Here is a 26,501-nt window from a genome sequence, read left to right on the forward strand (position 1 = left end):
CCCCCCCCCCTCTCAATACACACGAAAAATACTATAAAAAGTAAAAACGACGTATAGGGAAATAAATTAAAACACTATGTTTATTTTTTAAGTAAAACTTTAATTTTAACATTCTAAAATATTATTTATCTTGCTTTTCTGTTAGCAAAATCGTCGATGACATTGACGAAGTCTATTTCATAGTATTGTAGGTAATTCTTAGTCAATTTTATTTAGAAAGACTCTTCTCACAACTAGCAACTTACAGTAATTGTGAAGAAAATTCGCAGTAGTATTACAATATTCAGAAATGAGTTCTCCAGACTGTATTTTAGAATTAATTGCAAAAGTTCAAAAAGGTTCAAAGCGCCACCCGGGATGGATCTCCCCCTTCGCCCCTTCCAAGCTACGCCTCTGATTACTTCTCGTAGTTATTATTAACTTTGCATCATCTACAAACAGCTGATGATTCTATGCAAACCCTCCCCTATAATTAACATACAGATGAAAAAACAAAAGTCCTAAAACAGATTCTTGAGTTTTAGGACTTTTGTGGTATTGTGTATTCATCTCCTTAGTCCAATGCACAATCTTCCAATCCCTTGGTACTTAGCCCAATGTACGACTCATGTTAAGCAAGTATTTCATGTCAGATATCAATTCCCTGACACATTCCCTCAAAAGAAATGGTACTGTATCATCAAATCTCAGAGGCATATTGAAATCCCCATGCACACAGATTAGTTATTATCAATACCTGCTTCCAGAAACACCCACGACGGAACTATAATTGGATATCCAACAGTGATAGGCCAAGGCACCTGACTGATTACATCCTGGCTCTCTAACGGTGGAAGACAAGCATCTTTGATGTGCATACTTGTCCAGGAGCAGATTGTGCTACTGGCCATCAGCTAGTAACGGCCAAAGTAAGGCTAAGACTCCTAAACCTTCCAAGTCAGGCATACTAACAGAAGAAATGGAAATGAAAAACAGATGAAAAGAATACTGTGAGGAATTGTACAGCCAAGAGGATATGGAAAATTTAGAGGAAAATCAAGAGCCCTCTTACCAAGATAATTTCGATTTGGACCCTTCTCCTCTTCTTAGGCATGAGGTTGAAGGAATAATTAAACAGATTATCATAACGCCCAAGATGTAGGTGGAATCCCAGAATTAATCAAGACCACAGAGATAAGAGTACTTTATTTCATAGATTACAAGGATATAGGAGACAGAATTTTGGCCTAGAGACTGGAAGAAGTCGATTTTCATGTTATTGCACAAGAAGGGAGATATTAAGGAGTGCAATAACTTGAGCTATTAGCTTAATCTCTCATGTAAGCAAGAATTTATTAATGATCATTCTGAATAAGATTGAGGGCAAAGTCGAGGCAGAGATACCTGAGAAACAAGCAGGTATTAGAAAAGAAAGGGAACCAGAGCTCAGATCCTTTGCCTTAGACAAATCATTGAAAAGTATAAAAAATTTAGACACCCTATGGTAATGTGTTTCCTATAGTAATGAGTTGAACAGTAATTTGACTTTTGTGGAGATGAAAGCTGTGTGTATATCCCAAAGTCAGGACTTGATCTACTTGTACCTTATTGTAATAAGTAAGGAGATTACTAACACATGACTTTCCTTTATCAAATCCTGCTATTGATCAAAGAGAATACACGGAGTATTCGGTGGAGATATTAGGTATTTGGCGGAGGTTGACCATGGTATAGGTTTTCTGTACACGTGTGCAGCTTCTGTTGGATTTACTTGTCATCTAGTGAAGAGTAAATACGAAGCTTTTTTTCTAGATTGATGGAGATTACAACAAGAACGCTATTGATATGATTGAGAAATAATATTGTTATGAGTAGTTTGTGAGCTTTTAGCTCGTCTTTTGGAGGCTGTGAGATTAATTTCAATCACCGGATAGTAGAATAGAATTGCTTTGTCTTTTATGCTTGTAGTGATCATATTCGTTGTAGTGTGTAGCTTGTTTGATCAGTTAATTTCAGTGCATGGCCGTCTTTGAAAAGTACTTGACTGCTAGAGAGTGAATAAAAGAAGAAATATGTGGGATGTTGGTATCACGATGTATGTGTTCATTTCTGATGAATCACTGAGCATCTAGTATCATACTTAAACATTTGTTTTGTACTCTTAGGGTATTAGATTTGGATACTGGTCCCAAGCTGGCCAGGCGTAAGCTATTATAGGTCGAATCACCATCTGACAGAGTAATAGTTTATTTCTTGTATTTAGTTGTTGCATCGGTTAATCATAGGGAAAAGTCGAGCAATAGCTTTGAATGCTTTCATACAGATGAGTTTGACGTGACTAACGAATCCAGATCTTTTATCTAATTGTATACCTAAGTATTTTTTTCCTGTTTCCCATGGGATTCTAGTATTAAACGATTGAATATCTCCTTTTGGGGATGCTAGACTTCTGATTAAGAGTAGGGCTATACGTTTTTGTGTATTTACTTGAAGTCTCAATCGGAGATATTCAAGTAAATATCTCCGATCGAGATAATTACTTGAATTAGGAGGGGGGGGTAGACAAAGAGTTAAAGTTTAGATGATATATTGTGAAGGTTGCTAAAGTAGCAATTAAGAGTACTTGCCTACTGAAGAACACACTAACAAGTAAAGATAAGGAAATTGTTATTTTACTTTACAAGGCCCTGATACGTCCACATCCTGATAAGTTTTTGCTTAGAGAGTTGTGAATAAGCAGAATGGGTTGCCAGAGTCAATTGTGAGTACTCTGTTAATTGGTTCAAAGAGAAGCATGATATATTGTGTGAATAGTTTGGGTCTCTTGCTATGAGTCTTCAGACAGCATAGAGTTGCCCGTAAAATACTACTACTACTACTACTACTACTACTACTACTACTACTACTACTACTAATAATAATAATAATAATAATAATAATAACCGATACTTGCAAGTTAATAATATTTTTATAATAATAATAATATATTTTAATATAATAATAATAATAATAATAATAATAATTTTTTAATTAAAATTTATGATTGCATATTTAAATTACATGTGATACATACATTGCGTACATACATCTGCCTCCACGATCTCCCACCTGTCAAAGTTAGCAGAATGCTACGGGCTGACAAGAGTCCAATGCCCCTAGTACTCGTAGAGATACCCAACACACACACAAGAACATATACAACATAACCACGATCTGTGGTCTGAAAATCACAACTGAGCCACTAAGGAAACGAGCCTCGTCGGGCCAGTGCCACAGATGTCAGAAGTACGGACACGCACAGAAACTCTGCAGAGCAGACTACAAATGCCTCAAATGTGGGCAAAACCACCCCACAGCAACCTGCTCAAAGCCCAAGACCTCACCAGCCAAATGCGCGAACTGCGAGGCCCCCCACCCGGCAAACTACAGCGGCTGCAGTCACAACCCTAAGAATAAAACAGACAACAAAAGGAAACAGATCTGTCAACCCTGCCCACAGGCACCAGAGTCGAAGGCTCCCCCAGTTGCCTGACATCCAACAAAAGACAACAAAATACCAGCTCTCAAAAATGGAAAATACCGTTGTGTCCCAATTTACGATTCCTACTCTAATTCTACAAATTCCTTTTATCTATATTCTTCTAACGTCTGTGCCCGAGATTTTACCAAAACTTAAACCAATATCTAAGTTATTGCTCCCCGTAGTACCCCTAATATTTGTATTTATACTGCGCCTTTTGGGATATTTAGTTTAGGATATTACATACATAAACAAGGAGAAAGAACTCAAATATATCTGAAAGTGCAACTATTGCAGTCGTGACACTTAACTCGATTCTCAACTTAAATTTTCCGCGTGATTAAGTACAATATTTTCAAGTGGTTATCAACTGCACCATTTATGTTGTCATAAATAGGGAGAAAGTCAATCTCGAATATATCTCTTAGTATTTAAATATTATTGCAGTCGTGACACTTAATCTCTTTCCTCAACATTAAATTTCCCGCGTGATTAGGTATGATGATTTTTAAGCGGTGCATTGGATTAGCAACATCAGACAACTCTTTTATCATTGAACAAAAGGTTTATTAAGTTTTTAAACATGGTACAATTCAAATAGTAAACTAAAATACTTATAGACTAACAATAAATTATTACAAGCAATATGGCTATTTGTGATTATGCCGCCATACACATTAATTCATAAATTCACCTGATGTGAACAAATTAGATCAATTCACACTATCTGATTATTCATACTGAAGTAGAATAACAAATCATTCACTGCTAACACATACTTGTGACATTTCAATTATTTTATACATTACACCAGGCATTCAATTCTTAGGATACGTAATTACTTAATTCACACTATTCCGTTATACCGTTATTTGCACTAACACACAATTATGTCATTTAAATATCTTGTGCAATATAACAGACATGCAAAAATACTTTAGGACTCTTAATCATTCAGAAATCTTTAACACTAGTCAATCTACACATAACACATTCTATCATATACTAAAGTCCTAGTATAACTTCAACAGTTCTATATTGGAATCACGATACTTTTCACAGACAAATTTCTAGCTAACATAGGTTATGATTTACAGTACCTTTCTTGAGCTTTTCGTATGGGCCTTTATTCTTTTCCAAACGAACCTCTGGTATAACTTCTCGTAACTCTGGAATACTTTAACACACATATATTTGCTCTACTATTAGCAACGAGGACATCGATCTCTTTACAGCTTTCTGCTTTGCATAGTTATCACTAGCATCGAAACGAAGAAGATCCCTCCTTTTCTAGGACTTTATGGCAATTTTTTCTTTGCTTCCTACTCGGGAAAACGGGAATCAAAATCCCGCTCACTTTCGTTTCTGTGTTGTGACGAGGAGATATCACCCCTGTCGCCACTCAGGAAAACCCTGTGAACTCCACCGGAACCAAAACCAAACTCCAAGGCCAAAAGCGACTATCCAAAAAGAAGCCTCCTCTGGGGGGTTACCAACCCTTTTATAGCTGCTTCCCTAACGGCACCTTTTCTTACTTCCTTTCTCCTCCTTCTATTTGTTTTTTAATCATCGACCAATTAGGGTGGCGTTTTCCCGCCAAACGTCATTTGATCGGCAAGCTATTTCTCAATGTTTCAATCCGGGGATCGGCCCTAAGCGATAGCTTTGCTTTTCTTGTGCTAGCCTGACTTAATCCCCTTTCAAACTTTTTCTATGAATTCTACTTAATAACCTAATCTCTCACATAACGTATTTTATGACTCACCCCTTTCTACTTATTTACTTAACTCTCTCATTTTTAATCGTATTACAATATTAATCTATATGTTCCTTTGTTAGCTACTTATTTAGTTAGAATTCCTTATTTTAAGTCATATTACAATACTAATACATTCCTTCCTTTATCAGCTACTTTAACAACAACCCTTATGTTTTATACATTTTACTGGATGCAAGAAATTTTCCATTAAACAATTCATCTTTTTATGCAGGTGTTTTAATTCATGATATTTATTCTTCATGTTACACCATGACAGCTGAGCATACTATATTCCTAAGATATCAGGTATAACAATACCAACAGTCTGGAAAGCCACTGTCGAAGCAGGACATACGCCGAAGTAGCCCGCTCATTCAAAGATATTCAGCAGGATCAAATTCTTCCAAACATGACAACAGTCATCACAGCCTCATTGGCAAACATGCTTCAAGACTTCAGTAAGTCAAACCCTTCACCAAACTCCACAAAAAGATTTCTAAAAGAAACTCAAACCATATTATCAATGCTTGTTAATGAATAAAACTAGATTACTGCCAGACTCACTACAGATCGCCGCTTGGAACGCCAATGGCCTAAAAAACAAGACTCTGGAACTTCAAGAATTCTCTCACAGATACAACCCTGATGTCATCCTAATTAATGAAACTCATCTAAGACCTGCAGACAATCCAAAACTGAGAGGCTACACACTATATAGAAACGACCGACTGGACTACAGAGGTGGTGGTACAGCCATCTTTATCAGGAACTGCATCAGGCACAATGGAATACTCACCCCACCCCAATCTCCAACCTAGAACTCACGGTATCGAAGTCCACACAAATTCAACTGGAAGACTTAAAATCTATGCCGCCTACAACTCCCCTGCTATTTTCTGACATGGATGCTGTACTAGGCACAAATGAATCCATCATCGTCGCTGGGGACTTAAACTCCAAACATCCCTCCTGGAACAGCAGAACCACAAATAAAAATGGCCGTATCCTCTTCAGCTACACATGATTAAACAACGCTGTCGTAACAGGACCCAGTGAACCAACCCACCACAGCCCAACTGGCACAGCCGACATCCTAGACATCGCCATTCTACACAACATCAAATACCAGCACAGCATTCAAGCACTGAATGAATTATCAGACCACAACCCAATCCTACTTCACTTAGGGAACAAAGATCAGTCACCTCCCTCCCAAACCTCCATCATCTGGGAGAAACTCAAGAAAGTGCTACCAGAACACATTGGTCCAGTTCCCCATATAAAAGCCAAGGAAGTAATAGACATGGCAATAAAGAACCTCACCGATCAAATCAATAAAGCCATAACAGCAGCCACTGTATCCATGATTACCCACAAACAAAATCGTCTCCCGGAAGAAATCATGGACTTAATAAGGGAAAAAAACAGACAAAGAAAAAGACATCACAACACTCGTGCTCCCCAGGACAAAACAGCCCTCAACAGATTAAACAAATCTGTCCGAGAAGCTCTCCAGAACCAAAGGAACCACCAATGGGACAACAAGCTCACCTCCATCTCCACAGCAGATCATTCTATATGGAAATTCCTAAACAATCTCAGGATCAAGCACAAATCCCTCCCCCTCTGCAAGCAGAACAGCACCTTGCATACACATATGCTGACAAAGCAGAAGCCATAGCAAGAAACCTAGAGAAACAATGCAGTCCTGCATATGATAACCTAAACATCAGCCATGTATACAAGATCCATCGTAAAGTCAGGTTCACAGTAAATCGTACCGATGTCAATCCAAGTCCTATAATGCCTACCTCACCTACCGAAATAATCGGCATCATCAACCATCTCAAGATCAAAAAAGCCCCAGGTTTTGACGGCATCACTAACCAAGTCATCAAGGCACTACCACGCAAAGCCATAGCACATCTGGCAAACATCATAAACTCCATCCTCAAATGGCAGCACTTCCCCCAGTCATGGAAAATAGCTGACATCATCCCAATTCACAAACCAGGCAAAGACCCACACCTACCTGAAAATTACTGTCCCATCAGCCTGCTATCCAATTTGGGGAAAATAGCTGAGAAAATCATCCTCATCAGACTCCAAGATCATGTCAACCAATTAAATATCATTCCAGAAGAACAATTCGGCTTCTGTCAAAATCACAGCACCACCCATCAAATTCATAGACTGGTAGAATACATGACCACAGGATTCAATTGGAATCAACACACTGGAGCTGTCTTCCTAGACATCTCAAAGGCCTTTGATAAGATCTGGCACCAAGGCCTCCTCTACAAACTTATCATCGCTAACCTTCCACTAAACATGATACACCTGATCAAATCATACCTCTCCAACAAGAGGATGCAAGTCAAAATCAATGAAACAGTCTCAACCCAACGGAAAATCCTCGCTGGAGTTCCTCAAGGATCACTGCTAGCCCCGATCCTGTTCAACATCTATATGGCAGACATCCCTCAAAATCCTCTCACATCCACCATCGCCTTTTATGCTGATGACACGGCTATTCTAGCCAGATCTCGTCAACCACTTCTCGTCACCAAAAAACTACAAGACACCATCCTGAATCTAGAAAAATGGTTTAAAGACTGGCGACTACAATTAAACCCCCAGAAAAGTACAACGATACTCTTCACAAGAAGACGAGCATCCCCCAAAGGAGACATAACCCTGTTCAACTCTAAAATTCCCTGGAAAACTGAAGCAAAATACCTAGGAATACTTCTGGATAAGCGATTATGCTTCAACAGCCACATCAAGAGTATGCACCAAAGCTTCAAACGTTATCGCCCAGCTATATCCCTTGATCAACAGACACAGCAAACTAAACTCAACAAATAAAATACTACTGTACAAGATAGTGATCCGTCCCACAGTCATATACGCCTCCCCAGCCTGGAGCCATACCTCCATGACAAACATCCTCAAGCTACAAAGACTACAGAACAAATGCCTGCAAATGATTCTGGATGCCCCGTGGTTCATCAGGAATGCCCAGATCCACCGGGACATAAATTTCCCCTGCATCTCTCCACTACTACGATCCCTAGCAGAAAAATTCTTTATGAAGACATCTACCCATCCAAACCAACTGATACAACAAGCCGGAAACTATGACGGTAATGACTACTGGAAACATAAAAGACCGAAAGCCATCCTAACACCCAACGACGAATAACCACTTCTGCCCACTCAGGGCGAGCTAAAATAGCTGACAAAACTCTCCCATCACTGCTCCCGAAACGGACAGCAGGGAATATGAAAAGCGTCAAGCTTCACCCTCTGTGCCATATATGTCCTGCGTCCTGCGTCCTACATTGCGTACGTACATACATTTGATTACATATGATACATACATTACGTGCATTTGATTCCATATGATTCGTGCATTACTTTAAAACATGCATTTGATTACATTTTTTTAAAAAGTTCAATCCTTTTTTATTATTAAAATTATGATTACATATTTACAACACATAATATTACATATTTACAACAGGTTTTTTTTTAAATTTTTTTTTATAACTATGAAATTCGTACAGATTTTTCTTTCTTTTCTTTTTTCTGTATAATGTATTAATTTCTTTCTTTGGGAGGCATTTCTGATTTCTTCCTCGAAGCTTTGCAGAGCTTATCTGAGGAAGATAATAGATGGCGGTGGTTTCGTGGTTATGTTTCTATACTGGTCGCAAGCCAGGTGCTGATTTTACTGTTTGTTAATACATGTTTGGAAGACTTCAACTGCTGTTACACAGTTTAACTTTATTTTTGCAAATAGGGTTTGGTTTTGAGAGAGGGAAACAGGAATTTCTCTAATTTTCATTCTCGCTGTAATATTTATATAGCGTCTGTTTCAGCTCTCTGTATGTCCCTAGGTTTCTGTCGTCGAAACGCAGTTTGTTTATCATGTCAGCCACCCGAAACGTCTAAGTAACCAGTACTTAGACGTTTCGGGTGGCTTTGCCGTATTGATTGTTGTACTCATATGTTATGTAGTTTGTTGACTGCGGTCTTGTTATCCGATATGTTGTTCTGGTTACTCTATAGCAGGCCTGCACAACTTGATTGTCTTTGAGGGCCAAACTCAACTTGGACCACCTGACCAAGGGCCAGATCATTTCGAACCTTGAATCCTCAGCAAATGATTTGCCAGCACAAACTTTTAAGCTTACCTTTGTGACAACTTCATTTTCAGATGTCACTTTTTTAAAGGCTTGTTGCTCACTGCTAAGGACTTTCAATAACTTTGCTGCTTTTATTTGCTTTTCACTTGCATCCAACTTACCAAGGTTAGGATGTTTCGATTCGAAATGACATCTCAGATTGTACTCTTTAGGAACAGCGATAGATTCTCGGCACACAATGCACACTATTTTGTCCTTAAACAACGTTAAAAAATATTTGTTTGTCCACTCAGGGTTAAATGCTCGATGTTCCGAATCTATTTTACGCTTTTTATTTAAGCTCATTGTGTCGAGATTGACAATATTAATTACAAAAAACTAATGATTACAAACTCACAGTAATGCATGTTATGATAACAGTTATGTAATGTATTACTCCAGCTACAACCAACCAGTATACTGCCAAAGTCAGTCAAGGCACGGCCAACTTTGTGTAATACAATTCATTTTCGTTCGTAGACATCAAGTCGTTATCACGGAGATGTAACTTCGAATTTTCCCGCAGCGACACTAGCGCTAACAAAACCTCGAAGCGATTGTAATAATTTTTTATTGAATATGACAGTGGGAATAACTCCAAATGCAATTTATTGTCGAGCTGAAAGAAACATGATTGTGACATTAATCGCATGAACGTAAACATGCAGAGTCTTAGTAAAAATTTAATTCAATAGGAAAAAATTGTCTAATTTCATATTTCCCCGTATGATTAAATAATTTCAATCAATCAGACGTGGCAAAATAAATAACACTGCAGGCCGCATGCGGCCCGCAGGCCGTATGTTGTGCAAGCCTGCTCTATAGGTTGGGCTGTAGTAATGTTTTAACATGACTGTGTAGTGGCATAAGTGTTTCACCTTCAATATTTTAATCGCTGGAATAATAATAATAATAATAATAATAATAATAATAATAATAATAATAATGATAATAATAATATATATATTTTTTTTATTGCTAAAAATATTTTATTGATTGCTAAATTATTTATACATACAATAAACATCTTGTGTGACATTGCACCTTATAATTTTACAGAGTTCTGCACTAAGTGCTGCAATTCCTACATTGGATTTCAATTAAAATTTTTAATAATACTATTTTGCCTTTATATTATGTATTTACAACACATGTTCTTCTAATATTAACAATGAAGATTATACAGAAACTTTTGTATAATTTTTTATTTTTTATTTTATTTTTATTTTTATTTTTTTAAAGTTTGAGAAAGAGTGATTATACATACAAATTTCTGCGTTTGCTTATAAGGATTACTTGTAGATGAGTGAGGCAAGTTAATCCCACCTACTTCGAAGCTTGGGTTAGCTTTTATGAAGAGAGTGGGATTTAGCCTGCACTATTTGTGTTGTTGCTACTGTTTATGTATGGGATGTAGGCATTGGATGCTAGTGATTTGCGATGTGTATATTAATGTTAATGGTTTATTAACTTTGTTGGTATATTTTCCAGAGTTCGTTTTTTTAATGTTCTGTAGTTATCTATGTGTTTTAACTTTCTTGGTAGGTTGTTGAGTTGCGCGGGTATCTGATGTGATCTCACAAAAGAACCGTATGAGTTGTTGAAGGGTGTGGGGATATAGAGAGTTGTTGTAGGTCGTGTTATACGATATGTGTCTCTGTTGTTTCGATAGGTGATGCTGAAGTAATTCCTTGTTAATGTCATGTAGTGTTTCAAGTTTTTAATGCTCAGAATTCTGTGTATCGTCATGTGCTTGTCGGATATTGGTTGTTGCGTGTAAGGTGTCCAGATCACTGTTGACACGATTTTCCTGTGTAGTGTTTCTAATTTTGTTAAGTGGCTGTTTGATGTATTTGCATAGACTGTTATTCCGTATCTGATTAGGGATTCGCAGATACCGTAATATAGGAGTTTTTTTTTTTTTATGTTGGGTGGAATAATGTCTTTAACTTGGAAGAGTTTTGCTGGGATGATCCGGAGTTTGGTGTGTAGGAATTCTATATGTTTTGTCCATTTCAGGTGGGAATCTATATAGAGTCCGAGGTATTTTGCCTGTGTTACAGGTTTGATTTCGGAACATTGGCAGGTATTTTTGTTGTTAATGCAGCGGTATGTGTAACAATGTATCGATAGTGATGCAGGGCGTATGATTCTTGGGTTGTGTATTATCAACAGTTGTGTTTTGGTGCGGTTGATTAGAATTGCGTTTTTGGAAGTATGTTGTGATTTCGTTTAGGTCTTGTTGTGCTTTGCAGAGAGCTGCGTTACTGTCTGTGTGGATTGCTAGTAGGGCAGTGTCATCTGCGTATTGAAATATTTGACTTCTTATGGATATGTTATGAATATCGTTAATGTATATGTTGAATAGAGTGGGTGATAATATGGCACTTGAGGTACTCCGTGTTTTACTTGTATACTCCGACTGTGACATGTACCTATTTTTGTTACTTGTGTTCTGTTTGAGAGGTAGTTCTTGAACCATGTATGCAGTGTTCCTCTTATACCAATTGAGTATAGTTTGGTGAGTAGTATGTCATGTTCAAGTGTGTCAAATGCTTTGGTTAGGTCCAGCAGTATAAGGACGGCGTACCTGTATTTGTCGAGAGCTTTGTTTATTGTGTCGGCGATGTCTTCTAATAAAGTAATGGTGCTTTTTGTTTTCTGAAAGCCGTATTGGTTTTGTGAGATGATGTTGTACTTCTGTAAATAGTTCTGTAGTCTGTTGTGTGTTATTTTTTCTAGAATTTTTGAGATGACTGGTAGTGTAGCTATTGTCTGTAGTTCTGAGTATCGTTTCTTTTGCCGTGTTTGTATATTGGCGTAATTACTGCAGTTTTTAGTTGTTGTGGAACAATGTCTGTGTCGGATATTATGTTCACGAGTTTCAAAAGTATTGGATTTATTTGTTCAAAGTGTAAGGTCTGTGAATCTTATTTTGTCTATTCCTGGAGTAGTCTTTGGTTTTAGTTGTCGGATTGCTTCTTTCAGTTCCTGTTTTGTTATGGGCGGAAAATACATCGTTTGTCGTTGACTTTGTGTCGGTAGTTTTTTGTTGATCGTTGGTAGTTAGCTTTTTATTTGTTGGTATTGGGGTTGAGTTGTGTGATCTTGTTTGTGAAAGCATGGTTGAATGAGTCTGCTAGTTCCTCTTGGTTTGTGTCCTGACCGAAGCTTTTTGCAATAAAATCTTGTGCTGAAGCTTTCTTTTTTCGGGTTACTAATTCGTTGAGTGTAGCCCATGTTTGCTTAATATTGTCGTTATATTCCATGAATTTTTGGAAGTAGCAGCGTCTTTTTGCCCTACGAATTTTTGTTGTTAGTTTATTTCTTGTGTTTTTGTATAAGGTTTGTAAATGTGTGTTACTATGTGACTTTTTAAGTTTTTTCCATAGATTTTCTTTTAAAGTAATAGTATTTAATATGTGGTCATTTATCCATGGATTGTTGTCTGTTTATCGCCTCGTTTGTGTAGGTTTTGTTGCTTTTTTTGTATATTTCTGTGAACTTTAGTTGAAAATTCTCGTATAATGTTACAGGATCGTTTATTTTAAGTAGGGAATTCCAGTCTGTATTTTTTACTTGGTTATCGACAATGCTCTTTTGTATGATCGAGTTTTGTCGACTTTTGTAGTGATTGGAGGGGGGGGTAGGAAACGTAATAAAACGAAGTTGAGACAAAGTAGTGATCGGCAATTTTTACGTTAATTACTGATGATGTATATGTATGGATGGGAGCCGGTATGTTGATATGATCAATGCATGATTGTGTTAGTGAGTTATTGAGTATTTCTTCTCTTGTTGGGGAGTTAATGGTAGGGTTTATGTTGTACTGACTTAGTATATCAAGATATGTGTTAGTGGTTGAAGAAGCGTGGTCAAGAGTATTTATGTTAATGTTTCCTATTAGGATGGGCCTGTATGTTGTACGCGGTTCGATGCCGCTTAGCCATGTTTCTCACTCGTGAAGAAAACTGAGTGGATTATTATCTGGGGTTCTGTATATTGTGTTTATTGTGTATTTGATACTATTGTGACTATTTGTGATTTCCAAAATTAATGTTTCCGCATGTTCGAATTGAGTTTGTTTTTCTGTCACATTGTATTTTTCTTTTATAAATGCCACAATGCCACCTCCTCTTTTGTTTGGTTTACATAAGTTTGATAATTATTTATGTTGTATGGGTAAATTTCTGTGTCGTTTATTGCAACTTCGGTCAGTATTAGCGCATCTATGTTTATCATGGTATAATTGAGCTGTGTTATCAATGTAAGCCAGTGTTTTTTTATACTTCTTATGTTTGTGTGTATAATAGTGAAGTTGGTGTTGGTGGAAATGTTGTCTTACCATTTCTTCAAAGATTCAAAGACCTTGAAGTTTATGTTGTCTGACTGGATATGTTCGCCTATGTTTGAGATCTCCATTATATAGTTTTTAAATGAGTTCTAATCTTATTCTTAAGGATGTGAAAAATTAGTGTTTTATATTGGCAGGCTGTGTAAGTCGGATTCACTTGTAATTATGTATACTCGAGTGTTTTCATTCTTTCTCATATATATCTGGGAATTCTTTATCCACAGGAACTTGTAGTTTTCTCTGTTTTTGTCTTCCTTGCTTGGTATAGAAGATTTTTGAAGTATGTCCAGTGTTCCGTTATATAGATTGGTGTTGGGAGTTTCTTATTAGTTAGGATCGTTGTTGTCGGCCTTGTTTTCTTGCTTGCTGTAAGAATGGAGTCTGTCAGATTTCTGTTGGTAAAACGAGCGATGATTGTTGGCGGTCTCTCTTTATTTTTTTGTGGGCCCGGTTGATATAGGTGATATCTGTGGTTGCGATTTGAATTCCAATTTTGCTGCCGATCAGTTGCATTATGTTGCTTAAGTCTTCTGTATTTTCTTTCATTATTCCCTCAATTTGAAGTTCTTTTTTTCTTTCTTTTTGTAGCATGTGTTCCATTTGACACTTGAGTGTGTTTACGTCTTTCCGAAATTCTTGATTTTCGCGTTGGAGTGTTTCTTGCGTTTCTATCGCTACCGTTAATTTCGTCTTTATTTCTCACACGGTTCCTAACATTTCTTCAGAGGTCTCGTTATTGAACTGTATGTAATGGTCATTCATACTCCTCGAATTTTTTGTTAATTTGTTCCATGTGTGCATTTAATAAGTCTTTCACCATGAGTTTAAATGAATCAAAGTTAGCTGTCATTTTAGGATCCAGAAGCGGCTTACCTTGATGTGCGTCGTTACTTTTCTTTGGTGTCTGGTCTTTGTTCTTCGTTTTCTCACGGCACTGCTGACACAATAATAATAATAATAATAATAATAATAATAATAATAATAATAATAATAATAATAATAATAATAATAATAATAATAATAATAATAATAATAATAATAATAATGGCTTTCCTACATCTGATAACTGGTGGCAGCATAAAATAGCTACAGTATTGAAAAACGAAACAGCAAAAATTCTCTGGGATTTTCGAATACATACTGATCGGCATTTGGAACACAATTGACCTGACATCACAATTATCGAACATTGGATTCATCATTACACACCAGAATCCAAACAGCAGTCAAAACAGTGGACAGAAACCGGTTGTTCAGCGCCAAAGACAAAGTCGGTTCTATCAGGAGGAAAGGTCATGGCGTCAGTGTTTCGGGATGCTAAAGACAATTTGTTTATTAACTCTCTTGAAAATGGTAAAACAATAACTGGGGAATATTATTCCGATATTTTAACCAGACAAGACGGAAAAAATCTTGAGAAAAGACCCGGTTTGCAGAATAAAAAAATCATCTTTTATCAGGACAATGCACCGGCTCACAAAGTTGTTTTGGCAATGGGAAAATTAAGGAATCTGCACTATGAATTGTCGGAACATCCACCCTATTCCCCAGATTTTGCTCCCTCTGGCTTCTATCTCTTCCCAAAAATAAAACTCTTTCTCGCTAGTCAGCGTTTTTCTTCGAATCAAGAGGTGATTGCAGCTGTAGAGGGGGTATTTTGCAGATCTTACTGAGAACCACTACAGGGACGGGATAATGGCGCTAGAGCATCGCTGGAATAAATGTATTAGTCTTAAGGGAGATTATGTTGAAAAATAAAAATAATTTAGAAATTATAAATTCGTTTTTTCATTGTTAGGCCGAGAACTTTTCAGACTACCCTTGTATTCCTTGTACTAATTCCTTGTACTAAATATGTATTCTTTTTTGTTTACAATCCTCAATCCAGAGGTGATAGAAGTCGTTCCATCTCGATCATTAAATGACTTCTATTTTGGGTGATCTGCATGCTTGAAGAAACAGTAGCAACTTTTCCTTGTTCTTTTGTATTCTTTGCTCTTATTTAATATAGTCCGAACTGTAGACTCGCTGTATCCCAGGTCTTGCAAAATCATTGTATTACTAACTCTTCTTTTCATGTCTTTTAATGACTTCCAGCTTTTCCTCTACGTAATAAATTTTCTTCTGTTGTTATTACTGCCACTTTCTTTATCGGTATTTCTCTTTTCCATATCAGGGGTGAATATCATAAAACCTTATAAAAAAATAATAAATAAATAAAAATCAGCTAACGCCTTTTTATTCCCGTATATACAGAGAGTATGCGAGGCCATTTTTAGCCCTATCTAACTTTTTGGAGACTGAGTGGGCAGTTCAATCTCCACTGGTACCCAATCAGAGATAGCCTCCCCAAGGCTATCATTAATTAAGCAGCATGTGAAGAGAGCTCTACAGGTGCCGCTATCTCGTAGCCTCCCTAACCCTAACACTTGTATTTAATATCTGAAATAATGTGGGTTCTACGGTCGATTTTCTTGAGTTTACGGGACGAAAAAACCCGCAAGTGTTCGATGGGGGTTCAGGTCAGGTCAGTGCAGTCGTTTAAAACCCATCTCTTTATACCCATAACAGCTGCAGGCATGGGGCATTGTCATCTTGATAGTAAAGCGGTTCCGAAAGTGTAGGCAGTATCTGATTATCCAGAATATTAAGGTGCTGAGCTGCCTTCATGAACTATGGACAATGACCAGTGGTCCCACTCCAAACCAACTGAATGCACCCCACACCATTACTCCTCCACCACCAAACTTTACTGTGGATACAACACACTGTGGTAACAAATGTTCATCAGGCCGCCTGCACAGCCAGACCCTGCCATCAGACTGAAAACCGGCGAACCCTGATTCATCGCTCCAGAGTACCGTTTACCACTGGTCAGTTGTCTAGGTCATACGCTCTTTTTACCAGGCCAGATGAGCGCATTGTTCGTTGTAATGTTTGGCTTGTGTGCTGCTGCTTTACCGTGGAAACCCAGTAAATGGAGTTCTTTTCGTACTGTATTAGTGCTCAAAATGGTATTACTTGAGCTCTGGAACTCAATCGCAGATGGTCTGTGCCGATTGTAGCCGATTTTTGCATGCCACCAATTTTAATTCCCTCCTATCGGTGTCAGTCATTTATGGCTGCTGCCCTGGATTTTTTCTTGCACTAGTGATTGCAGAATATTGTCATGTTCCGAATGGTTGATTTTGGATGCTCCAGTTGAGCGGCAATGGCACCTATGAACATGCCACCAATGTGACAGCCTACAATGACATCTCTCTCGAAGTCACTGAGTTCACGTCGTTTTGCCATACCACCTGCATTCAATTGCTGTGGTGACGTACTGCTCCTTACTATCTGTAAACGAGTTTTATGTTATTAACAAACCTTGAATGTTCCATAACTTCAAATAACAGCCAGAACATTATTGGTAGATAGTATGCTTACAACCACTGTTGGTGCGAATGTGAAATATTTCTTTTTTATTTTATTTTATTTTTATTATTCTGTTGACCTTTCATGATTAATAAACTCAAAATCTGTAATGAAAATAAATTATGTAATATATTTATTACAGGTAGGATAATGAATTCTTCCCATCCACCTATTCTTAGTGAAATATCGCCTTATATCGATATTTTGCATAATACAACACTTTCATTAGAGTGTGAAGGAATATTCCCTTTATTATGGAAAATTCCTGAATTATGGGTGAGTAGCTGTGTTTAAGAATATTTTCCAGTTATTACTATTATTAGTTCTTCATGTCTTCGTTAATAATAATAATAATAATATTTTTTAAAAATATTATTAATAATTTATTGATCTCTCAAATATTTACATATATGCAATAATCATCTTGAGTAACATTCAGTATATTATTTTACAAGGTTCAGCACTAAGTGCTACATATATTTTTTACAATGATGAGATTTCAATAATAATGATGATAACATAGTTTTTTGCTATTTTTTAAAATAATAATAACAGTAATAATTTACAATTATATAGTTCAGAGGGGTTTTTTTTATAGTTCAGAGTTGCACAGGTTAAATAATATTACATGTTGTAATTTAATTTTTTTTTTTTTTTTCAAAGTTTGAGAAAGTGTGATTATACACAGTATTTACACATATGCAATTGTTATTATTATTATTATTTTAAACCTCCAGGGAGTCCAAAGACTCATCGAGGGACAGTGTGCCAACAGCATCGAACGATTTAATCCCTCCCAACTACTAACCGCGCTCAAACTTGCTTAACTTTTTGCGTGAGCCATTAGTAACAAAGGCTCTATCAATCGACCAACCTTTGCTGGCATTAAAGTATTATATTTTCTAATTCTCACAAACATACAATGTAAACTCATTATTTATATTACTTTTTAATAATAATAATATTTTATTACATTATTTTTTAATAATAATAATGTTTTATTACATTATTTTTTAATAATAATAATGTTTTATTACATTATTTTTTAATAATAATAATGTTTTATTACATTATTTTTTAATAATAATAATGTTTTATTACATTATTTTTTCATGTTGCATAGTAATATTACATTAATGATATTATCACATATTATTATTATTATTATTATTATTATTATTATACAGTAACAAAAGAAGAACTATCACTGGCAATTCAACAAATTAATCCTAACAAAGGACCGGGGATAGACGGAATCAGACCAAAAGACATCAAGAAACACTCAACCGACCTACTTCCAGTTATACAAAAACTGTTAAATAAAATCTTCGAAACGGGACACATACCTGAAACACTGAAGACTGCACTAATCACACCCATACACAAACTGGGAAAAAGAAACATAATAAGTAATTACAGACCTATCGCCACGCTGCCTGTAATCAACCAAATCATGGAGCGCATTGTACATCAGAAACTCTCCACATACGTTGAAAATTTTCAAATCATACCCAAAACACAATATGGCTTTCAAAAAAATAAAGGAACAGCAACACTCCTGGAAGACTTCACAGATCTAATAAACGCTGCATTGGATAAAAACAGAATAACATTAGTGGTATTCATTGACCTAACAAAAGCATTTGACACACTAACACATAAAACCTTGTTAACGAAACTTACCCATATCGGAATTGGAGGTCGTCTACTCCAGTGGTTTAAAGCATACACAAAAAACAGAAAGCACATCACACGTATAGGATCAGCACACAGCAAAGAGGTACATGTAACCTGTGGAGTACCGCAAGGAGCTGTCCTATCTCCCATTCTATTTAACATATACACACACGACATAAGCCAACTCCCCCTAAAAAGTAAAATCTTCCAGTATGCAGACGACACTGCCATAGTATCCATTCACAACACTGCAAAAATCGCTTACAAAAATATGCACCACGACATCAATCAAATCACTAACTGGTTAACCGAAAACGGCATATATATAAACCCTGGAAAAACAAAGCTAATGATATTCAAAAACCCCCAAACCCTGCCCACAGAAACTAAATATCTCACTATCAAACATTCATCCTCCTATACACAAAGTGTAGAACCTAAAATCACAACCATCACACAGGTGAAAACAACACGCTACCTTGGACTTCACTTCGATGCAGATCAAAGTTGGAATAGCCATACAAACTACCTACATACCAAGCTTAGGATAATAGCAAGCAAACTATACAGATTAAAAGACATTGCCCCAACCCACATAAAAATACTAATCTATAAAGCATTATGTGAAAACATTTTAAGATATGCAATCACATCATACGCATTCTGCACAGACTACAGACTTAACAGGCTACAATGGTTGCAAGATAAAATGATAAAACTAATATTCTGGGAACAACCCACTCTTATGCAGGAAGCATGGACAAAACACAAAATATTTAAGGTGAAACACTTACGCCACTACACAGTCATGTTAAAACATTACTACAGCCCAACATATAGAGTAACCAGAACAACATATCAAATAACAAGACCACAGTCAACAAACTACATAACATATAAGTACAATAATCAACACGGCAAAGCCACCCGAAACTTCTACGTACCTGACATGATAAACAAACTGCCGTTCGACAACAGAAACCTAGGGACATACAGAGAGCTGAAACAGGCACTATATAAATATTATAGCGAGAATGAAAATTAGAGCAATTCCTGTTTCTCTCTCCCCCACCACACACACACACACAAACCACGACAACCCCCCCCTCTCAAAAAACTACCACTACAAGAACACAAAAAAACAAACACACCATGTCTGAATCCAACCCTATTTGCACAAAAAAAAAAAAAGTTAAACTGTAATAGCAGTCAAAGTCTTTCAAACACGTACCAACAAACAGTAAAATCAACACCTGGCTTGTGACCACTATAGGAACACAACCATGAAACCACCACCCTCTGTCATCTATTATCTTCCTCAGATAAGCTCTGCTAAGCTTCGAGGAAGAAAATTACTAACTTGCAAGTATCTGTTATACACACTTGTAACGCGTTATAAATATTATATACATATAATTACTACAGCAACTATGTATGCAATTCATCTGAGACATAAAAAAAAAAAAAAAAAAAAATTCGTATAATCCTTATTGTAAATACTGTAAATATCATTATTGTGTGTAACTTATACTGAGACATAATAAAATGTAAAAAAAAAAAAAAATTATTATTATTATTATTATTGAATTGTGTGTGTATGCTGCATTACTGCATTGTATCGTGAATTGTGTGCACATTGGTGCCAATCCACATTTAGCTAGTTTAAAAAAATGTATATTCATATTTATAAAATGTACTCTGCATTTTGTATATCGAATTTTCGTACTGTACAGAAAAGATAATATGTTTTTCATTGTGTGTGTGCAGATACTCTGTGTGATAGTAAACCTTATCATTTTCATTGTAAAAACAAATAAGTCGTTTATAAAAAAAAAAAAAAAAAAAAAAAAAATTATTATTATTATTGTTATTATTATATTCTAAATTCAAAAATTCTGTATAAATCTTATTGTAAATATTGTAAATATTATTATTGTATGTAATTTATACTGAGACATAATAAAATGTTTAAAAAAAAATTATTATTATTATTATTATTATTATTATTATTATTATTATTATTATTATTATTATTATTCCTGATACCTCCAAGGAGTCCGAAAACTCATCGCGGGAGGACACCCATAATCTCTACACCTAACCTCTACTACGAATCATCTCTATCAACGCCATCCACCGCCCACCTCCAACACCACCACAACTAGTATTTTTTGTCTGTAAATTGCGTGTGTTCTGAAGGGCCGATTTGTCTGTATGCGGGATGAAAAACCCGCGTTTCCGGGAGAAAAAACCCTGCTACCTCCGTATGAGATCGGCTAACTCACCTTCGATTGAAATCGACCAAATAAACATTCCTCCCGTCGCGACGAGAATCGAACTTGGGCCTATTCCAATCGAAGGGATTGAAATAGGCCTATATTTATCAGTATTTTCATTATTGTTATATACTTTACTGACTGTTTTATTATATAATTTGCATTCTTTGATTATAATTTTTAAACACTTGTCTTGCATACATATAATAATTACATTATAAAATTATAGAAATTACAATATTTAAAAATTCTAAAAATTACATACATACATACATACATATATATATATATATATATATTTAAATTTCTCATATAAATTACATGCATTACATGAACACAATTGTGCATAACAGGTACTTGCATGTACATAATGTTTTAATTTTTTTTTAAATAATAATAATAATTTATTACATATAATTCATGCATTACATATTTTTGATTACATACATTTCTTTACATTTAATACATACATGTATTCTGATAATAATAATAATAATAATTTTTTTTCGCAATAATAATTATAATAATTTATAACATATGATACATACATTACATACTTATCATTACATATGATACAACATTACATACATTTGTTTACATGTGATACGTACATTACATGCATTTGATTACATATGATATAATATATTTATTTATTTATTTTTATTTATTATTTTTTTTATCTTGGATGAGATGAGGTGTATTTTCTCAGCTGTCATCCTCGAAGCTTAGTTGTGAGCTTATCTCAGGATGACACCAGTTATTATTTATTGGTTTATTTGCTGTTTTGGGAAGCTATGAAATCAAGTATATGTTTGATTGGCTTGATTTCCACTGCAGCCGTTGATTGAGAAAATTGAGAAATTCCTACGGGCACGCACGCACTCACGCACGCACACACACACACACACACACACACACACACACACACACACACACACACACACACACACACACACACACACACACACACACACACACACACACACACACACACACACACACACACACACACACACACACACAAACTTGCAATGTATTGATGCGTCGCTGAACTGAAAGCCTCAACGAATATATTGTGTTTCATTAAGTTTGTATGGTATTTTGGGTGAGTGTTTCTTGTTCATAATATGTCCTCTTAGAGCTCTTTTTAGGCTATTGTAGTTTGTAAGATTTCTGTATTCAAAAGGTAATTTGTTTATCATGTCAGGGGTGTAGAAGTTTCGTGTGGCCTTTCTGTAGTGATTATTGTATTTATATATAATATAATTAGTTGTCTGAAGTCTTGTTATACGGTATGTATTTCTTACTGTCCTGTAGTTGGCATTGAAATAATGTTTTAGCAAAGCTGCATAGTTTAGCAAAGCTGCATATAATAATAATAATAATAATAATAATAATAATAATAATAATAATAATAATAATAATAATAATAATAATAATAATAATAATAATAATAATAACAATAATAATAATAATTCTTTAAATAAATAATTTTTTATTCATTGCTAAAATATTTACACATATATATATACAATTGTTTTCATTTAATTTCATTATTTTCATTTGTTTTCAGTTAATAATTTTATTAACACTCTTTGCCTCTGTATTATGCGTTTACAACATATGTTCTAATATTATTGGTGATGATTATACAGATTTTTTTCTCTTTTTTTTACTGAATAGCTAATATAATAATAATAAATTGGGAAGCATTTCTGATTTCTTGCTCGAAGCTTTGCAGAGTTTATCTGAGGAAGATAATAGATAGCGGTGGTTTCATGGTTATGCTGCTATACTGGTCGAAAGCCAGGTGTTGATTTTATTACTGTTTATTGGTACATGCTTGGAAGACTTCGACTGCTATTACACAGTTTAACATTTTTTTTTTTTTTTTTGCAAGTAGGATTGGATTTGGACATGCTGTGTTTGTTTGTGTCCTTGTAGTGGTGTTTTTTTGATAATAATGATAAAAAAAAATAATAAATTTATATAAAAATATAAAATAAATAATAATAATAATGAAGAAAACAAAAGTTGGATATGAAATTCCTAAATATAACATTAAATTTTCGCATCTGTTGTAGTTATGACGATGTTACGACTTGTAGTTATGACTGATGACTTGAAGTTACATGGAAAATAGGCCCAGCAAATAGATTCTTTATTGAACACAGTTCGTATTTTCAGTTACGACATCAAAATGGAATTTGGTTTAAGTAAATGTGCAGTTTTATCTATTAAACGAGGAAAAATTAATGACACTAGCAATCTTAATCAAGAGAAATGTATAAAAGCAATTTCAGCTGACGAACACTATAAATACCTAAGAATATTAGAAGCCTGTGATATTCTCCACTTGAAAGTTAAACAACAGGAAACAGCGGAATATTCCAAAAGAGTTAAAAATATCCTGAAAACAAAACTAAATTGATTAAACACAATTAAAGCAATGAATTCTTGGGCTATACCAGTAATCCGATACACAGCTGGCATACTAGATTGGACAAAAGAAAACCTGGACAAATTGCACTGCAAAACTAGAAAACCGATGACTATGCATCATGCATTGAACCGGTCAACATCCACGAAGTGATGTTGACCGGTTATATCTACCAAGGAAAATAGGTGGACTGGTCTGTTGCAAGTGAGACAGACTGTAAAAGAAGAAGAAGAAATTAGTTTAAAAAGTTACATCGACAATAGCTCTGAGCAAATGCTTCAAGAAACAAATCCGATTATAAAAAAGGAACAGCAAAATAACCGATATGTGCGCTAGAAAAACAAACCTTTGCGTGGCCAATTTCTTAGAGATACTGAGAACAAAATTGATGTGAACAAGATGTGGCAACGGCTGCAATATGGATATATTAAAAAAGAAAAAGAAGGATTTACGAGGGTGGTCTGAAAGTTCTTGGCATAACAATGAAAAAACGAATTTATAATTTCTAAATTATATTTATTTTTTCAACATAATCTCCCTTAAAACTAATAAATTTATTCCAGCGATGCTCCAGCGCAATTATCCAGTCCCTGTAGTGGTTCTCAGTAAGATCTGCAAAATAAGCCTCTACAGCTGCAATTACCTCTTGATTCGAAGAAAAACGCTGACCAGCGAGGAAGAGTTTTATTTTTGGGAAGAGATAGAAGTCAGAGGGAGCAAAATCTGGGGAATTGGGTGGATGTTCCAACAATTCATAGTGCAGATCTCTTAATTCCCATTAGCAAAACACCTTTGTGGGCAGGTGCATTGTCCCGATGAAGATGATTTTTGTCTTCTGCAAACTGGGTCTTTTCTCACGATGTTTTTCGTCTTGTCTGGTTGAAATATCGGAATAATATTCCCCAGTTATTGTTTTACCCTTTTCAAGATAGTTAATAAACAAATTGTCTTTAGCATCCCAAAACACCGACGCCATGACCTTTCCTCCTGATAGAACCGACTTTGTCTTTGGCGCTGAACAACCGGCTTCTGCCCACTTTTGACTGCTGTTTGGATTCTGGTGTGTAATGATGAATCCAAGTCTCACCCGTAGTAATAAATTGACGCACAAAATCAGTTTTATTTTTTGTTAAACGCTCCAAGAAGCACTGTTGGGGGATTTTCATGCATTTTTGATCTGCTGTAAGCAAGCATGGCATCCATTTTGCCCGCAACTTTTTCATTTGCAATTCTTCATGCAAAATATATCCTACACGTTCTTTTGAAAATGCTTATAGTCTCAGCAATTTTATGCACTTTGACTTCGACTCGCTAGTCATCTGATACCATATCGTGCACTTGATCAATGGTTTCTGGTGTTGTTACACTTTTTTGGACGTCCTTCATGTGGATCATATTCAAGACTGGTATGGCTACGTTTAAACTCGGTAGCCCATTTCTTAATTGTCGAAAATGACGGACAAGAATGTCCATAAACTTTTATGAACTTCGAATGAATTTCTTTTGGTGTTAAACCCTCATTTACAAAGAATTTTATAACCACACGATACTTAATTTTATCCATTTCAAGGGATACAGACAACACTTTTGTTTCAGACAGCTGTATAAAACAAAAACTACTTGATAGAATGACTTGCAATTTCACATGGATGTTTATGACAGATGTACCAACTTAGAAAAAAAAATCTTGCAGATAGTGTTCTTATCTATGGTCAATGGCGAGAACGTTTCAAACCAACATTGTATTCTAGCAGCTCAAGAGCAGGCATTACAAACTAATGGAATGAAAACAAAAATTTTTGAACATCAGTAATAACAGCAAATGCAGATTATGCAATAAAAAAGATGAGACTGTAGAACATCTAATCAGTGCCTGCAACAAGATAGCTCAAACTGACTATAAATACCACAGTAGTATAGGAGGTGATCTGAACAAGATCAAGATCAAGGTAAGATAAGGAATCGCGACGTGATTGGCTGATAAGATGATGACGTCATTGTGTGTAATGTCATGAGTATGTCATTTTTCTGAGGAACATATGTGTCAGTGACGTCACGTTATTTGTTTTGTTTGCGTATTGGATTGTGGGTGATAGTTAGAGATAAGGAAACGTGTCGTGATTGGTGGGGAAGTTTAAACCAAATAGGGGTAGGGTGAATGGGGGAAGCGAAGTCATTGTCATGGATGTGTGTTTTTATGAGATGTAGATTAGTGTATGGTTTATGTATGGAATTGTGGGTGATGATAGAGATAAGATAGAGTATGATGTTTAGTTCGCATATGGCCTTGTAGGTGATGCTTGATAAGGAATCATGACGTTATGAGTTTGGAATTTTCTGGAGAACATATGTGTCAGTGACATCACTAGTGTGTTTTTGTTTGCGTGTGGTATTGTGGGTGATGGTTAGAGTTAAGATATCTTGGAATTTCCCAGGGTGACACATATCCATCAATGACGTAACGTTTTGTGTTTGGTTGTCTATAGTTGGCATTATGAAATTTCCAATATAGGTTTGGCGTATTTCATTCCTGTTATTAGGTATGGGAATTTTAGTTTAGAGTGAAGAGGTGGCGGCAGCATTTAGACATTTTCTGAATAATTAATTACAAACTATCATTGGTGTTCCCCCCCCCCTCAAACACACACATACACACACACGCTTTTTTTGTCAACAGATGATTATGGGAATTTTTAGTTTGAGTCAGGAGAGCTGGTGGCAGCATTTTCTGAATAATTAATTATATGCTTCGCTGGTGTCTCTCAACCACACACACATTTAGACATGAAAAGTCGCTAATGTATCCCACGGTGATACTCTCTAATGTATGTATGTACCTTAATTATTCTTATAAAAACTATTCAGTATTATAATTAGAATTGCGCTTAC

General features: G+C 35.6%; 1 protein-coding gene across 4 annotated transcripts in view; it reads left to right on the forward strand.

Annotated features, from left to right (window-relative positions):
* The window catches only part of LOC150106656 (vascular endothelial growth factor receptor 1-like), a 672,835-nt gene that overhangs the window by 56,224 nt on the left and 590,110 nt on the right, over window positions 1-26,501 (forward strand). For all 4 annotated transcript variants that reach the window (XM_090392613.1, XM_090392614.1, XM_090392616.1 and 1 more), the window contains exon 2: window positions 17,362-17,495. In XM_090392613.1, coding sequence (XP_090248739.1) covers window positions 17,362-17,495 — 134 coding nt within the window. The remainder of the gene's footprint in view (window positions 1-17,361; window positions 17,496-26,501) is intronic.

This window comes from Typopeltis vanoorti, chromosome 5, assembly GCF_054136105.1.
Source record: "Typopeltis vanoorti isolate ZY-2024b chromosome 5, IOZ_Tvanoo_1.0, whole genome shotgun sequence".
Classification (NCBI taxonomy): Eukaryota; Metazoa; Arthropoda; class Arachnida; order Uropygi; family Thelyphonidae; genus Typopeltis; species Typopeltis vanoorti.